Source organism: Saccopteryx bilineata, chromosome 1, assembly GCF_036850765.1.
Source record: "Saccopteryx bilineata isolate mSacBil1 chromosome 1, mSacBil1_pri_phased_curated, whole genome shotgun sequence".
NCBI lineage: Eukaryota > Metazoa > Chordata > Mammalia > Chiroptera > Emballonuridae > Saccopteryx > Saccopteryx bilineata.
In genome coordinates this window covers 306281192-306299306 of record NC_089490.1, presented here as the reverse complement: position 1 = coordinate 306299306, position 18115 = coordinate 306281192, and the positions used below count along the sequence as shown (strand labels likewise).

Below are 18115 nucleotides of genomic sequence, written 5' to 3'. Positions count from 1 at the left end.
TGGAATCAAGTTTTAGGCTGTACTCCTCCCCCATTTCTCCTCCCCAGCCAAAGCCAAAAGAAAGCGCCACCATGTGCAGCAATAAACTTGACATGTTTATTAATTAAACTATCACTTAAATAAAAAAAAGTGCATAGAAAATAAACATGTTTAAAAACTCCTTTTTTTTTTTTTACAACTATGTACACTTTTTACTTTTACATTCAGTCTTTCGTAGAGAGCTTTCAGCATTATTATTTTTTGAACTATTAAAGTTATTTTCCTTCATCCCTGTCACAGGGAGTTAACACTGATGGACTTTAGATACATTTTTCCTTTTTTTTTTTCTCTCTTTTTCTCTAACCAGAAGCTTGGAAGAACACAAGGAAAAAAATGTTATACATGATAAAGTTGTCAAGAAATGTCTTATTTCTAGAAAAGAAGCTTGTCATCTGTTGAGCTTTTGAAACAATTATTCAACTACCTGTATTTACTAAAGAGACTGTTAAAAGTTCAATAAAAGAAACACCACAAGTCTATTTTCTTGGTTGAAAGACAGAACTAGAGTACCTCGGAACAAGATACCAGGAAAACACAGAACACAATTTTCCCCTAAATGCAGGTGGAAACCCCAACATTCATAACCAAAATAGAAAAACAAGGAGTACAGGTACTGCCTGGCAACATTCACTGGCAGAAAAAAATCCAGGTGACACCGATTCTGCATTTCTTTCTGATCCTAGGAATGGGCTACCATTCCTTTAAGGTTTGCCCCCCTCACCCCATTTCAGAGGACAGAGGAGTGCCAGACTGACATTTTCCTGCCACTACTAGCAACTGTAACACAATCCTTATCTATAGTGTTAAAGAGAATTAAAAGCCGTGGACTGAACTAGGCTTTGTTACATGGTGCATTACTATATTAGTTCCTATATATATCATATTTATATTTATTTGAAAACCAAAACAAAAAAGTTACAAGTTTTCAGAGTGAGACTTGACTGGTATTCATGATTCGGCACAAAACCATCTGCTTAATAACCTTGTATTGCTTTAAAATGAAGGAAATGAAACAAAACTACACCCAGCCCTTTGCAATGACCCGCTTTTCCTTTAAAAAAATTCTATTTAAAATATCCCAAATCAAACTTAAAAGTTATCATCTGACAAGGTTTTGACCTTTAGTATTTTCAGGTATTTGATTGAACGTCAGTCCTTTAGAAAGATACATTCATTAATTTTTTTTTTTTTTTTTTTTTTTTTTAAATCAAGGGAGCTGCATGGTGCTCACTGCATTGGCCGGGGGTGTTTGACAGAGGCAAGCAGGGTGGTGGACTGGATCCCGGCAAGGGAGTCTGATTGAAAACATATATAGCTGCCAGGGCTTCCCCCTGAATTCTTGATATTGGTCTAAAACAGAAGGGGTTGTGCTGGAGGTTGTGGACAATAACAGAGGGAGCCAAAGGACCAAGTTCCGGCCAAAGGGTCAGTGCCATGCAGCTATTCTGGTTACACAGTTGTCACTGGCCACCAGGAAATGCAGCCACAACAGGTTCTAGCAGCAAAGCGGTAAGGGAGCTGGCTCTCTCACTGAGAACTGACCAGGTTTGAAGCCTGTTACTCCTTAGGGATTTGGGGTGCCCCTTGGGGGGCTCTTAGGAATGACCCACCACAGTTTCTCAGTCTGCACTTTTGTGCAGAGATTCATTAGGTCACTTTGAAAACAAACTCAGGTGTTTTGAAAACAGCTATCCCATCTGTTGCCTTCTTTCCCTCTTGTAGGGAACCCTTAGCTCATTCCCCAAGTTGCTGGCAGGTATGCTGAATTTTGGCAATGAACTCAAGGCTGAGCTGTATGAGAAATTTCTCATTTCTGTGGTTAGTTAGGGAGTGGAAAGGCAAGGCAAACCATCTGCAGCTGGCAGAAGGAAGATGTGGGTTCCTCCCCTGGCCTCAAGGCTTGGGACTGGTAGAAAGAGGAGGAGGGGCTCACAGTACAGCATGGCCTAGCAGGGCAGTAACTCTGTCTGTTTAGCTGAGTTTCCCCCACCCCCAGACTGGCCTTTGGGTCTTTCTCAGGGTGAATTCATGACCCATCAGTGCATTAATCTTTTCAGTAACAAATGCAGCTTAAGGATTTTTTCCTTAAAAAAAAGAAAAAAAAAGGAATAAAAGGGTTTACAAAAAAACCTCACACAGTGCAATAATAAAGGAAACCAGACAATAGTGGAGCCCGTAGGGCCACTTGTGTCTTGTTCATGGGCAGAAGGAGGAAGGGAGGTGAGGTCTGGGTCGAGTGCTTTCCCCAGTCCCCTGCTGGCACTTCTCTGTGATAACAAGGAAGTCTCTGCCATCCTGGCCACAGTGCTGGGCTCCCTGCATGACAGCAACAACAGTGACAATGTTCCAGCAAAGCCATCAAAGTTCTTAAGGTCACGGAAGAACAGGGAGCCCAGGATGGAAGGCACAGCAGAACCATGAGTCCTGGAGCAGAGAGCGCTGGGCTGAGTCGTATTGCTTTGCTAGACTTCCATAGGAACGAACAGGCTTCTTGTGTGGAGAAAAGGTTGCCCTGCCCTCTGCTGGACTACAATGCTCTGAAACCTCATGGCTGACAGGCAGAGAAAAACCTGCTTTATTGTGGGTGGTCAGACTGTGCTTCAGTTTCAATGGGCTGCCCCAAAAGAGGGCACAGGGGGATCTATGGGTTCTTTGTAGGTATGAGGACTTGGTGGGCAGAGGGAAAGGGAGTGAGTTGAGCTATGAGGCAGATGGTGGTGGAAATGTCAGGTTGCCATTTCTGAAGTAGGAAAAAGGAGGGAAAAGTAGATTACCACCTCTCACCACTCTGAGCAAGTGCCAGAAAGGAGAGACAGTGCGGGAAAGAAGAGGAGTGGCCCAATGGAGTTGGGTGACCTTCCTTTTCCATTTATTGTCAAAGAACAAAACCTAGGAAACGTTTGTCAACAGGGCACAAACAAACTACACATCAAACAACAAAAAGTACACCTTCCAGGGGGAAGTTGGGCAGGAAAAACCAGACTTTGTGTGTACAGCTGAATATTAACTTTAACTTCATCCTATGAAAATAAAAAATTATTTAAAACCGATCTTCTTTTAAATTAGGATAATACCGCGGTTTAAAAAATAGCCTTGTCATAAGTGCTTCTCCCTATGAAGTGCTTCTCATAGAAAAATATACAAAATATATTTACATTTATAAAACCTTAAATAGTAAACTGTAAACAGAACAGAGGAAAATCCAATGACTTAATTTAACAGGTTTAGGACACTGTCTTGGGGGAAGGGAGAGAAAAAACACTTGATGCTGTTTGACCACATCCTAAGGAGTAATTAGGGCAGTAGTGTCATCTGATTTACTTTACCCATGGATTTTGCATGGGTGGCAGAGTTCCCTCAATACAAGGTGGTCTAGTCCCCAAGTTTTGGGCCTTGAAATCTGATTAGTGTTGTGCCTTCAACTGGACACTGACCATTTAAAAATTAGGTCTTCCTATGTCTTAACAGCAGGACAGTAAAATTACCAGTCCTAGGAATGGGGGCCAGAGGTCATCCTGGCTGTTGCATGATTCAACTATTTAAATAATCTCTTCCTAAAATGTCATGCTACATATATTTCTTTAAAACTCTCAGTGGAGCTTTATGACAACTCCTAATTCTGTCTGGTTATGGCCAATGGCTCCTGTCCACTTCCCCACTGGGAGTGCTTACAGGATCAGGGAAAGTTTTTGGAGGTACATAGTGTGCCTAATAGGGAGTGTCCTTGAGCAGAGAATCACTTTCTCCTACCACCCAGAAAGAATGGGAAAAGCAGTGGGATGAAGAAAAGGGAACACAAAACAGGAGAGTGAAGAGAAGGAATGAGGGAAGCCGCTCCTATAGTCAAGAAAGGTAACTGGCTGAGATAAGGCTCATGGGGATAAATACTCCCACTTAAAGCCCACAGGCTCAATGTTTGGTAATTAATTGGCACAACCCCAAGACAGCCTTGTGACACAAAAGGTGCCAAGAATCCTGTTTCCCAACTAGAAGTGAACTCTCAAGTAGGAAGAGAGCAGGGAAAACCACCAGACCTTTTCTGTTTGTTCAACAGATGGCTACAGGTTGGGCCCGGCTAGCAAACTATCAGGTAGCCAACCAACCCAATGATTGGGACTTTGCCTGACCCCTTGCTTACAGTGCTTGGGAAAGGGCCAAGGAGAGGATGGCAACTTCTCTCTGAGGAGATGCTTATACCCAATCTCCCAATAAAACTAACCCATAACTCCTTCCAGCAAGTCTACTAGGGACTCCATTTCCCACTTTTGAACAGCATATAATTAGAGGGCCCCAGTAAAAAGCAGATCATGGGCCTTTACTTTGAGACCTCATTTCTCTCTCCAGGACTATGATCACATGTATAATGTGAATATGGGCCATAAGGGACCTCAGCCATCATGGAGGCCTCTCAACTGTGCCCACTCAATCCTAAACTCCTAGCTGCTGGCAAAGGCCTTCAGCATTGTTTTGGATGGCCCTGGGCCCCAGGACTGCACACTGGGGAAGAGGACCAGCTTTAGTTTAGGAACTTCCGGCATTTCTTGGCGCCACAGTTGCAGGGTAGCTTGTTGCTGGCATCCTCAATGGGGAACTTGTAGTCGTAAGTGAGTTCCTCCCCTCGGTAGATCTTGCGCATGGCAAAAATGACAATGTGCTTCTGTCCATCAATGTTGATGACCCGAGAGTAGCAGTTAGGCTCACAGGAGTGATTGATGAAGCGTGCAGCATTTCCATGCATGGTGGCATCCACTACCTCTGAGTCATCAATTCGAAACATGTAGCAACCTATACCCTATATGTGAAGAAGAATGGAGAAGAACCTGTTATTTATTATAGCTCAGTGTTGAGAACATTTCCCAAGCTCTTTTCTGGTATGACTAATAGCTGGTGATGCATAGTTTTTTTTTCTAGTAAAATTTCCAGATTCCTCTCATCTCTCAAGATGTTTCCATGATGAATTCCAAGATTGTAGGCAATAGACTACTGGTTTATTAATATTTCCTCAGGAAAGAGAAACTTAAAAATTGTGTTGCTATGTGCTTTTTGTTTTTTTAAAAGGGCAGAGACAGAGAGAGAGACAGGAAGGGAGACAGGGAGGAGACAGATGAGAAGTTATCAACTCATAATTGCTTCACTTTAGTTGTTCATTGATTGCTTCTCTTATGTGCTTTCACCAGTGACGCCTTGCTCAAGTCAATGACCTGGGGCTTGAGCTAGTGACCCTGGGATCATTTGGATGAGCCCTTGCTCAAGCCAGTAACCCTATAATCAAGATGGCAAGCCTGTGCTCAAGCTGATCAGCCCATGCTCAAGCCAGCTACCTAGGGTTTTTGAAATTGGGGACCTTGCCTGACCTGTGGTGGTGCAGTGGATAAAGCGTCAAACTGGAACACTGAGGTCACTGGTTTGAAACCCTGGGCTTGCCTGGTCAAGGCATATATGGGAGTTCATGCTTCCTGTTCCTCCCCTTTCTCTCTCTTTATAAAAATGAATAAATAAAATCTAAAACAACCCTGGCCGCTAGGCTCAGTGGTAGAGCGTCGGCCTGGTGTGCAGGAGTCCTGGGTTCGATTCCTGGCCAGGGCACACAGAAGAAGCGTCCATCTGCTTCTCCACCCCTCCCCTTCTCCTTCATCTCTGTCTCTCTCTTCCCCTCCCGCAGCCAGGCTCCATTGGAGCAAAGATGGCCCGGGCGCTGGGGATGGCTTCTTGGCCTCTGCCCCAGGCGCTAGAATGGCTCTGGATGCAACAGAGCGACGCCCCAAATGAGCAGAGCATCGCCCCTTGGTGGGCATGCCGGGTGGATCCTGGTCGGGCACGTGTGGGAGTCCATCTGACTGCCTCCCCGTTTCCAGCTTCGGAAAAATGCAAAAAACCCCACAAAAAACCCCCCCAACACTTTAAACTGGGGACCTCAGCATCCTGGGTCAACATTATCCACTACACCACCACCAGGCAGACTGTTGCTATGTGCTTTTAATTCAGGGATCCACTCGGACAAACCTTCAAAGAGAATTTTGTGTACTAATCCTTACAGTACATTATGAACTTTTACTGGGCCCACCACAAATTTCAGAGATATTAAAATGTTGAAAAAGTGTCTTTGAATCAAAACACAGTATTTTTTTTTTGATGCAGAGATATTGATAGTTGATGGCCACTTTCTATAATAAACAAAAGTACTGCCTGACCAGGCGGTGGCGCAATGGATACAGCGTTGAACTGGGATGCAGAAGACCCAGGTTCTAGACCCCAAGTTTGCCAGCTTGAGCGTGGGCTCATCTGGTTTGAGCAAAGCTCACCAGCTTGGACCCAAGGTCGCTGGCTTGAGCAAGGGGTTACTCCGTCTGCTGTGGGCCCCCTGATCAAGGCACATATGAGAAAGCAATCAATGAACAATTAAGGTGTCGCAACAAAAAACTGATGATTGATGCTTCTCATCTCTCTTCGTTCCTGTCTGTCTGTCCCTATCTATCCCTCTCTCTGACTCTCTCTGTCCCTGTAAAAAAAACCCCAAAAAAACAAAAGTACTGGGAGAGTGGAAGTTTGAGACTCACCTTGCTGTCATAATACTTCTCTCTCTTGTCAGTCTGGATGGAACGGATGACATTGCCAGCATACTCAATCACCATCTCACCTGCATCGATGTTTCTTTTACAAAAAAGACCCCGGCCGTGGATTGGAGACCTAGGACATGAAGATGGACAAGAGATCAGCCATAAACTTTGGAATAAGGTTAACTGTGTGAACACGAGTAAGTGAATAAAATCCCCTGGTCTGTTAGTCCCCCAAGAGGGACACTTGAAACAAACAAACAAATAAACAAACAAAATATGGACCCACTTGAGTACATTAATTGTCCTAACAAATGGACAAGGATTAAAATTTTCTCCATTCTGCAGCCCAGTAGAAGTAGCAATACTGCAATGCTTACTGTGTTAAATTTGTTGTTCAACGCAAGAACTGCAGGATCCCAGGACATCTGGTTCAATTAATAATATCTATAAATCCAATCTACTGAATGAGGGAGGTCACTCCTACATTTGGTTCATTCTGATTTCAAAAAACATCATTAGTTTTCTATAATTCTCTCTAGGATTTTAGCCATACCTGTAGACACCAACTGCCTCCTTGGAAGTCTTTTTTAAGTGCCGGAAACGCATGGGCATTGGCAGATCCATACTAGTCGCCCTTCTGAAGAAACAAGGCATATTGTTAATGAATTCTGTTCAGGAAATAATTAGCTCTGAGTCTCAGATTGGAAGTTCCCAGAAAATGACTACACTATTCTTTGTGCCAATAATAACAAGTGTCTTACAAAATTAGGCCTATTTTCATAAATATAGTATTTTCTGACCATGATGACTGCAGTGATACAGCCTAAGCTGACAGATATACTATGGTAAAAAAACAAAACCCAAAACAAAAAACTATACATCTTAAGAGTTATTTATATTTCTCTTCTAAACATAGTCTTTGTGCGAGTCAGCTACTGCTACTTCAACACAAAGTACATTTCAGTCTGCTTAAATGTTACCCAGGAAATTCTGATCCAAGCAAAACCACACAGTGCCCTGGAGAGCTGAGTAGACAGAAGCAAAGTGTTTCTAATGACAACTCTCCACTCAAGGCTTACCGAGCTGACTTCAGCTGTACCTCCTCCTCTTCCTCATCATTGGGGTTGTATTCGGGAGGCTGCCGATGTTTAGAAGCCAGGAAATTAAACATGTCAAATGCTGACTTCCTGGAGCCAAAAAATTAGAATATATTTAGAGAAATGCTTTAATAGACGTAATAAAGGACAGCACCAACACTGAAAATCTCAAAGGTTATCTGGGAAAATAATTAAATCATTAGACAAGAAATTGGGACCCAAAACTGCTTAAGGAAAAGAATGGAACTTGCCTCAGGTGGACTTCAGCCCTGGCTGAGCCGTGAGGGTTCAGGGGCGGTTCGTTGGCCTCCTCTGGTTTGTGAAAGCGGAATTTGTAATTCCTACAGTGCTTGGCGCCTGACAACTGCTCAATCAGGAACACGACAGCATCGTGGAGGATCCCCAGCATCTTCAGACCATTAACACCTGGAGGAGCAGAGGCACCAGGGCTGTGAGGAGTGCAGCAGACAGGACGGAACAACATGCCTGTGCCAGTGAATAGTGGCCAGAGGCTTCTCTAGAGCAAATTAGACTAAGGACTAGCCAATCATCTGCATTAGATAAGCCATTAAAATGATGTAGATATAGAATTATCAATATGGAAAATGTTGGCGACAGATAAAGTGAAAAAAAGTGAACTACGTACTATTTTCTGTGTTCTGCATGTGCATAAAAATGCTATATGCATTATTTCATTTTATGGTCCTAATGACCATGCCAGGCAGGAGTTACTAGTTTTATCTTAAGGTAAGTAAATCTAGGCTCAGAGAATTTAAAGGTCACATAGCTAGTGTGACAAAATTTGAGCCTTGGACTGTGTAACTCCAACTTTTTGTTTATAGATAAATGGAGTTCTGGGTCTGTAAGCATACATCCACACAGGCAGCTCACTAAAATGTAAAAAGAACATTTTTTAACCCTTTAAAGACAGAACTCTCTTTTGTGCTGTGAGAGTGAATGTGTGGAGGAAAACCCTCAATGGATGCGTTGTTTTACCCACTAATCTCATGGCATTAATGAGCATTTATTTATTTATTTATTTACAAAAACATTTATATAAGTCTGCTGGCACAGACAGGGAAAGGCTTTCTACAAAAATCTGCTTCTTTGCCCTGTCCAAATAGCTCAACTGGTTAGAGCACAGTCCCAAAGAACAGAAGTTGACGGTTTGATCCCCAGTCAGGGCACATACAAGAATAGACTGATGTCCCTATCTCTCTATCTTTTTAAAAAAATAAAATGTGTGGCCCTGGCCAGTTTGCTTAGTGGTAGAGCATCAGCCCAGCATGTAGAAGTCCCAGGTTCAATTCCTGGTCAGGGCACACGGGACAAGTGACCATCTGCTGCTCCACCTTTCCCCTTCTCTCTCTCTTTCTCTCCCTCCCACAGCCATGGCTCATTTAATCAAGATGGCCCCAGGAGCTGAGGATGGCACCATGGCCTTACCTTAGGCGCTAAAAATAGCTTGGTTGCTTAGCAACGGAGCAGCAGCCCCGAATGGGCAGAGCATTGCCCCTTAGTGGGCTTGCCCAGTGGATCCTGGTGAGGGCACATGCAGGAGTCTGTCTCTCTGTCTCCCTGCCTCTCACTTAATAATAATAATAATAATAATAATAAATTTACTTCCTTCATTTAAGGGACGGGGCATAGTAATATGCTCACTAATGCCACATTTTTTGAAAGAAACAAATAGTTAATCTTCTTTATATTTTTAGGTAAACTATATTATCTCATTTATAAATATTGTTTTAAGTCTTATTAATTGATACCAAAACAATAATGGTGTTTGTTGTAGACAAGACATATAGTTCATAAGCATAATTGTGTTGGGATTACCTACACAATTTAAACAGACATACACTCTGTGTTATGAAGCAAGTTCAGAGATGTAAGCTCAGTGTTATCTGGGGACCACATGCTTTGTCTGGAAGGACATCCATGTTTAAATGTTAATAACAGTTACTTCTGGGAGGTGAGACCTTGTCTAGCTTTCAACTTGTTATTGTAGTTGTTTGCTTTTCTGTATTTGAAAATTCTATGTCTTAGGTAATTTTTTAGAAGAAGGGTAAGTTATTATTAGATGTACAATTTCTATTTCACTTAGAGAATTTCTTTTTTTTTTTAATTTTACTTATTTACTTATTTATTTTATTCATTTTAGAGAGGAGAGGGAGAGACAGAGATAGAGAGAGAGGAGAGACAGAGAGAGAAGGGGGAGGAGCTGGAAGCATCAACTCCCATATGTGCCTTGACCAGGCAAGCCCAGGGTTTCAAACCGGCGACCTCAGCATTCCAGATCGACGCTTTATCCACTGCGCCTGGGCTTTTTCCTAGATTTAGGTCAGGCTTTTTCCTAGATTTAGATTGCAATGAATTCCTGGGTAGAAAAAGACACTGAAAAACATCCCTAAGTATATTATCACATACACAAAAAAATACTAAGTCTTTATTTATTTATTTTTAATTTTTAATTTATTTTTATTTATTTATTGATTTTTAGAGGGTGGGGAGAGAGAGAGAGAGAGAAAGGGGAGGAGCAGGAAGCATCAACTCCCATATGTGCCTTGACCGGGCAAGCCCAAGGTTTCGAACTGGCAACCTCAGCGTTCCAGGTTGACGCTTTATCCTACTGTGCCACCACAGGTCAGGTAAAAAAATACTAAGTCTATAATACTTAGGCTGTGTTCAAGTACACATTCCCAGGAGGACTTACAATGAGATCAGGTAGTGTGTCAATATTGGGAAAACAAAGACAAATCATGCCTGGCCTCTGTTCTCAAGGAGCTGCTGGATGAGAGAGAAGGTATGCACACAAACTATATAATATGAAAGTATCAAAATAATGGTTGAATATAAAGTATTGTGGCAACTCTTTAAGAAGGAACAATTTATTGTTGTGGAGGGATTTGTTTATTCAACAAATACTTACTGAGCACCTACTATACTCCACACATTCTTTCCATCTCTCCACTGTGACAGACAGAATCTTAGGAATACAGAGGTGAACAGGTGGACAAGGTACCTGTATTCACAGAGCTATTATTTCACGGAAGAGACACAATAAACACAAGGGTATTCCCACTTCAGGGTTTTTTTTTGTTTTGTTTTTTTTACAGAGACAGAGAGAGGGATAGACAGGGACAGAGAGACAGGAACAGAGAGATGAGAAGCATCAATCATTACTTTTTCGTTGCACATTGCGACACCTTAGTTGTTCATTGATTGCTTTCTCATATGTGCCTTGACTGTGGGCCTTCAGCAGACCGAATAACCCCTTGCTCGAGCCAGCGACCTTGCATCCAAGCTGGCGAGCTTTTTGCTCAAGCCAGATGAGCCCGTGCTCAAACTGGCAACCTCGGGGTCTCGAACCTGGGTCTTCCGCATCCCAGTCTGACGCTCTATCCACTGAGCCACCGCCTGGTCAGGCAACTTCAGGGGTTTTTATCTGCTGTTTTTTCTGCATAAAGACTTGTACTCTAACTGTTGCATGACTGACTTATCATCACTCAGGTCTCAGCTTTAATGTCATCTCTTTAAGAGACTCTTTTCCTGACCACTCCATCTGGAAGAGGTTAACTGCAACCAACTACCCACCTTTGTGTCACTCTATTTCAGAACCACATTTTATCTGCTTTAGTGTCTTATATCTTCCACAAGAATATAAAATCATGAGGGCAAAGAAAAGGTGATAGCATGAGAGATGGAGAATGATATACAAGTCTTGGACTGCAGAATACAATAGTCATTGTGGTAACCCTCAGCGTCCATTCCACTCCAATGATTAGTTTATGCCAACCACAGGAATCTCAGGATCCTTGGCAGTAACTACCTTAGGAATGAACATGGTACCAAGTTCTGGTCTGTGAGATGTGAGAAGTCTACTTCCTGCTCACATTGCCATGACTGACTGATCCTGGAGAATTGTTGCAATTATTTGCTATCAGCCTGAACCTAAAGTTTTACCTTGGTAAGCAAAGCGAAAAGAAGGAAAGAATCTAGGTCTTATGACAATGCACACTTCCAAATCAAACCTGATGCCTGTCCTACCTCTGGACTTTCTGTTATGTAAGATTATAAATCATCTTCCTATTTAATCAATCAAGAGATGGGGTTTCTATAACTTGAGGTCAAAGTATCCTAAGCAGTAAGGCTGTAGGTATACAGAAGAATGGTCAAAAAAGGCTCCAGAAAAGAGGAAACTTTGGGCAGGGTGTGTGTGTGTGTGTGTGTGTGAGAGAGAGAGAGAGAGAGACAGAGACAGAGAGAGGGATAGATAGGGACAGACAGACAGGAAGGGAGAGGATGAAAAGCATCAATTCTTCATTGTGGCACCTTAGTTGTTTGTTGATTGCTTTCTCATATGTGCCTTGACTGGGAGGGGAGGCTACAGCAGAGCAAGTGACCCCTTGCTCAAAGCAGCGACCTTGGGCTCAAGCCAGCAACCATGGAGTCATGTCTATGATCCCACAATCAAGCCAGCGACCCTGTGCTCAAGCTGGTGAGCCCTTGCTCAAGCTGGTGACCTTGAGATTTCAAACCTGGGTTCTCTGCATCCCAATCTGATGCTTTATCCACTGCACTACAGCCTGGTCAGGGGGGCAGGGTCTTGAAGGATTAACAGAAAAGCCAAAAAAGGAAATCTGGGGTGCAGGAAGAGAGAAGATGGAGGCACATAGGCCATTCCTGGTAAAGGGAACTACATGAATCATGGTATGCCAAAGTGAAAGCACGTGCTATATAAGTAAGAAGAATTACTTGGGGTACACGTTAAAAATCAGCTTTATAGAGGCCCTGGCCAATTGGCTCAGCGGTAGAGCTTCGGCCTGGCGTGCGGGGGACCCAGGTTCGATTCCCGGCCAGGGCACATAGAAGAAGCGCCCATTTGCTTCTCCACCCCCCACCCCCTCCTTCCTCTCTGTCTCTCTCTTCCCCTCCCGCAGCCAAGGCTCCATTGGAGCAAAGATGGCCCGGGCGCTGGGGATGGCTCCTTGGCCTCTGCCCCAGGCGCTAGAGTGGCTCTGGTCGCGGCAGAGCGACGCCCCGGAGGGGCAGAGCATTGCCCCCTGGTGGGCAGAGCGTCGCCCTGGTGGGCGTGCCAGGTGGATCCCGGTCGGGCGCATGCGGGAGTCTGTCTGACTGTCTCTCCCTGTTTCCAGCTTTAGAAAAATACAAAAAAAAAAAAAAAAAAAAAAAAAAAAAAGCTTTATCACTTCCAACCCCAGAGGTTGACTCATGTCTACAGACCACATTTTAAGACACACTGATGGATCTGTAACAAAAAATAGTGCAGTGTGGCTACAGAAAAAGAAATCTGGCCTGACCTGTGGTGGTGCAGTGGATAAAGCATCGACTTGGAAATGCTGAGGTCGCCAGTTCAAAACCCTGGGCTTGCCTGGTCAAGGCACATATGGGAGTTGATGCTTCCAGCTCCTCCCCCCTTCTCTCTCTCTGTCTCTCCCTCTCCTCTCTAAAATGAATAATTAAAAAAAAAAATTTAAAAAAAAAAAAGAAAGAAAAAGAAATCTGGTGGGGAGGGCAGTGTTGAAAGTGAAGTCTGGGAGGTGGAGTGAATAGGACCCTGTCAAGTGAGGCACTCATGGACTGGAGACCCCAGGAAAGCAGGGCTTACTCTGCTTCTACTCAGCAACTATAGGCTAAGTGTTTAACATGGTGACGGACATGTTACAAGTGTTCAGTAAATATTTACTAGTAACAAATCTTTAAGGACTGAAATATTCCAGAATTAGTAGGCAACAATGAGGTTTTAAGTAGAAGAGATGGGAGATTCAGGGATCAGTTATAAAGTTTTTTTTTTTTGTTTGTTTTTTTTTTTAAATTTTATTTATTCATTTTAGAGAGGAGAGAGAGAGACAGAGAGGGAGAGAGACAGAGAGAGAAGGGGGGAGGAGCTGGAAGCATCAACTCCCATATGTGCCTTGACTAGGCAAGCCCAGGGTTTCGAACCGGCGACCTCAGCATTTCCAGGTCGATGCTTTATCCACTGCGCCACCACAGGTCAGGCAGTTATAAAGTTTTTTAATATTATAGGTTAGAGAATAACCAAGGTTATTCCTGAGGAAGGAAAGAGAAGGAATTCTACTTTTGGGGTAGAATCAATAGCAGTGACCGACTGGCTATGAATGAGTGAATGATGAGAGGAAGGATGGACGTCAAGATTTACAGGATTTTTCTGGCCCGAGATAAGGGGGATGATAGCAAGAATGAGTTTGGATCACTGGGGTGTAATGTGAGAATATGGGAATGGCTAAACAAGTCTCCTGGCTCTGGTTGGGTAGCTCAGTTGGCTAGAGAATCATCCTCATACACCAGGCTTGCAGGCTGGATCCCCAGACAGGGCACATACAGGAGTCAACCAGTGAATGCATGGATGGGTGGGACAGTGGATCAATGTTTCGCTATCTCTCTAAAACTCAATCAATCGATAAAATAAAATAAACAAGCCTCCTGAGTGGGAGAATGAAAGGAACAGAGTCTAAGAATTCAGGAGATTCCTAACTTAAAAACAAACAAACCTGGCCTGTGGCAGTGCAGTGGGTAGGTCGTGGACTCTGGGCTTGCCTGGTCAAGACACATATGACAAGTAATCAATGAACAGCTAAAGTGATGCAACTATGAGCTGATATTTCTCATTCCCCTAACCTCTCTCCTCTCTCGGTAAAATCAATAAATAAAATCTTTTTTAAAAAGTATTTATCATCTGTTCTTTTAACAACAGAACTGAATATATTTAAATCAACTAAGTTTTTATTTCTTAATTTACTGGTTGACTTGAGAGAGAGAAGAAGGAAGAGAGAGAAAGAAAGAAAGAAACATTGCTCTGTTCCTGTATGTGCCCTGACCAGGGATTGAACCTGTAACCTTGGCGTATCAGGATGATGCTCTACCCCAGGGGTAGTCAACCTTTTTATACCTACCGCCTACTTTTGTATCTCTGTTAGTAGTAAAATTTTCTAACCGCCCACCGGTTTCACAGTAATGGTAATTTATAAAGTACGGAAGTAACTTTACTTTATAAAATTTATACAGCAGAGTTACAGCAAGTTACAAAGCATATAATAATAATTACTTACCAAGTACTTTATGTCAGATTTTCGCTAAGTTTGGCAGAATAAATCTTTATAAAACAACATACTATAGTTAAATCTATCTTTTTATTTATACTTTTTTTTTTTTTTTTCTGAAGCTGGAAACAGGGAAAGACAGTCAGACAGACTCCCGCATGCGCCCGACCGGGATCCACCCGGCACGCCCACCAGGGGCGATGCTCTGCCCATCCTGGGCGTCGCCATGTTGCGACCAGAGCCACTCTAGTGCCTGGGGCAGAGGCCACAGAACCATCCCCAGCGCCCGGGCCATCTTTGCTCCAATGGAGCCTTGGTTGCGGAAGGGGAAGAGAGAGACAGAGAGGGAAAGCGCGGCGGAGGGGTGGAGAAGCAAATGGGCGCTTCTCCTGTGTGCCCTGGCCGGGAATCGAACCCGGGTCCTCCGCACGCTAGGCCGACGCTCTACCGCTGAGCCAACCGGCCAGGGCTTATTTATACTTTGGTTGCTCTGCTACCGCCCACCATGAAAGCTGGAACGCCCACTAGTGGGCGGTAGGGACCAGGTTGACTATTACTGCTCTAACCAATCGAGTTTTTAAGAAATTTATAAAAATAACACCTACTTAGAGAAGTAAAGTGAAACAGTACAGAGAAGTAAAATTACCTATTCCAATTTCCCAGGTCTTATTCTTCAGACACAGTATCTATATGTGTATGGTATATGTATATGTATATCTGAACATAAAAGTAAAGGGAGCCCTGGCCGGTTGGCTCAGTGATAGAGCATTGGCCTGGCGTGCAGGAGTCCTGGGTTCAATTCCTGGCCAGGGCACACAGGAGAAGTGCCCATCTCCACCCCTTCCCCTTTCCTTCCTCTCTGTCTCTCTTCCCCTCCCGCAGTCAAGGCTCCATTGGAGCAAAGCTGGCCCGGGCACTGACGATGGCTCTGTGGCCTCTGCCTCAGGCGCTAGAATGGCTCTGGTTGCAACAGAGCAACGCCCCGGATGGGTAGAGCATTGCCCCCTGGTGGGCATGGCGGGTGGATCCCGGTCGGGTGCATGCGGGAGTCTGTCTGACTGCCTCCCCATTTCCAATTTCAGGAAAATACAAAAAAATAAAAATAAAAAAGGTAAAGGAATCGAGATACATGATTGTACTAGATACATACTGTTTCAATTAATTTATACTTTGGCCTCTTTCTAAATTCCCCTAATGAGGAGCATTTGGGTTATTTCCATTTTTTTGCTACCTCACGTTGGAATAAACATCTTTATATATTTTTATGACTTGACTGAGATGACATATAAGATAATTTCCTAGAATTGGAATTGTTGGATTGAAGGGCATATGACTTGAAAATTTGGATTAGCTACCATTTAACTGCTCTCCAAATAGTTGTATTAGTAATGTAAGGGAGAGCCCATCTTCTCCACCTTTATCTATATTATTTCCAAATTCTGAACCTTTTAAAATCAAGGTAAAAAGTTAATCATGTTTTAATATGCACATTTAAAAATTATGAGTGAGATAATATCTTCATTGTTATTGTCCATTTGTATTTTACTGAAGATAAAGTTTTGTGGTGTGCCTGACCTGTGGTGGTGCAGTGGATGGAGCGTCAACCTGGATGCCGAGGTTGCTTGTTTGAAACCCTGGGCTTGCACAGTCAAGGAACATATGAGAAGCAACTACTGTGAGTTATTGCTTCCAGTCCCCCCCCAACCTTTCTTTATTTCTATCCTCTCTCCAAAAATTAATAAATAAAATCTATTAAAAATTTTTGTTGTGTCCTTTACTTTTTTTATAATTAAAGAAGTTCTTAAAATTTTTAAATATAGAAAAGTACACAGGCTGTTATAACAGCTGTACAAGCACCTGCCACTTAAAATAAATGAATGTTATACACTTTAAATATTTTCCTTTTCTTCTTAAAAACATTATATATAAAGGTTATATTTCTCTAAGTACTCATTCACTTCTCTTCCTACAACTAATTGGAAAGGAGCTTACAGAGGTAGGCAGATATGGAAAATACAGAATCAATGGATTAAAATCTTTAATGTTCACTTGAACAACCGTATTAATGTTTTTACACTGCCTAGTTTTAATTTGAAGTCTAGCAGCAATGAGAAACTTTCAATTTTAAAAAAAAGGTATGATGCCTGACCAGGCAGTGGCGCAGTGAATAGAAGGTGAGACTGGGATGCAGAGGACCCAGGTTCGAGACCTCGAGGTTGCCAGCTTGAGTGAGGGATTACTCGGTCTGCTGAAGGCCCACGGTCAAGGCACATATGAGAAAGCAATAAATGAACAACTAAGGAGTCACAACGAAAAACTTATGATTGATGCTTCTCATCTCTCTTCATTCCTGTCTGTCTGTCCCTATCTATCCCTCTCTCTGACTCTCTGTCTCTGTAAAAAAAAAAAGAAATGTTTGCAGTTCTTCAAGAAGTTAAACATACAGTTAACATATGATTCAGCAATTCCAATTCTAGTAGGTACACACTCAAAAATAAAAACATGTCCACCCAAAAACTTGTACGTGAATACTCATGGCAACATTATTCACCATAATCAGAAAGTAGAAAAAAACCCAAATGTCCATCATTTAGTTGATCAATGAAGAAAGTACATGTGGTATATCACATAATGGGATAATATTTGGCAATATAAAGAAACAAAATACTAATACAAGCCATATATGAAAAATCCACAGCAAATTTCAGACTCAATAGTGCAGGACTGAAAGCTTTTCCTCTAAGATCAAAATCAAGGCAAAGATGCCTGCTTTCACCACTTCATACTACTGCAAATCCCAGTGGGAGCAATTAAGTAAGGAAAATAAAAAGCACCCAAATTAGAAAGGAAGAAGAGATTTTCAGTTTGCTAATGTTATCTTACATGTAGGAAAACCTAAAGATTCCACATAATAACTATTAGAACAAATAAATAAATGCAGTAATGTAGCAGGATATAAAGCCAACACAAAAATCAGTTGTATTTCTACATACAAAAATAATTCCATTTATAATAAGTAGAAAACATCTAAGATTTAACCTAATCAATGAAATGAAAGACTTGTACAAAGAAAACTACAAACATTGCTGAAAGAAATTATTTTTTTTAGTGAGAAAGAGAGACAAGCAGAAAGGGAGAGGGATGAGAAGCATAATTCATAGTTGCTTCATTTTGGTTGTTCATTGATTGCTTTCTCATACATGCTTTGACAGGGGTGCTCAAGCAGAGCCAGTGACCGCTTTTGCTCAAGCCAGCGACCTTTGGCCTCAAGCCAGCAACCACAGAATCATGTTTATGATCCCATGCCCAAGCCAGGACCCTGTGCTCAAGGGGGCGAGCC

General features: G+C 42.6%; 1 protein-coding gene across 7 annotated transcripts in view; it reads right to left on the bottom strand.

Moving 5' to 3' along the window:
- Nucleotides 1-451: 451 nt before the first annotated feature.
- Nucleotides 452-18115, bottom strand: part of KMT2A (lysine methyltransferase 2A) — a 114827-nt gene continuing 97163 nt past the window's right edge. For 6 of the 7 annotated variants that reach the window (XM_066245935.1, XM_066245953.1, XM_066245980.1 and 3 more), the window contains 5 exons: nt 7941-8119; nt 7676-7779; nt 7150-7233; nt 6597-6726; nt 452-4831 (listed from right to left, as the gene is read on the bottom strand). In XM_066245935.1, coding sequence (XP_066102032.1) covers nt 4556-4831; nt 6597-6726; nt 7150-7233; nt 7676-7779; nt 7941-8119 — 773 coding nt within the window. In that variant the 3' untranslated portion in view covers nt 452-4555. Of the gene's footprint in view, nt 4832-6596; nt 6727-7149; nt 7234-7675; nt 7780-7940; nt 8120-18115 lie in introns of those variants that run through there. The other variant, XR_010727354.1, reaches the window with a different exon arrangement.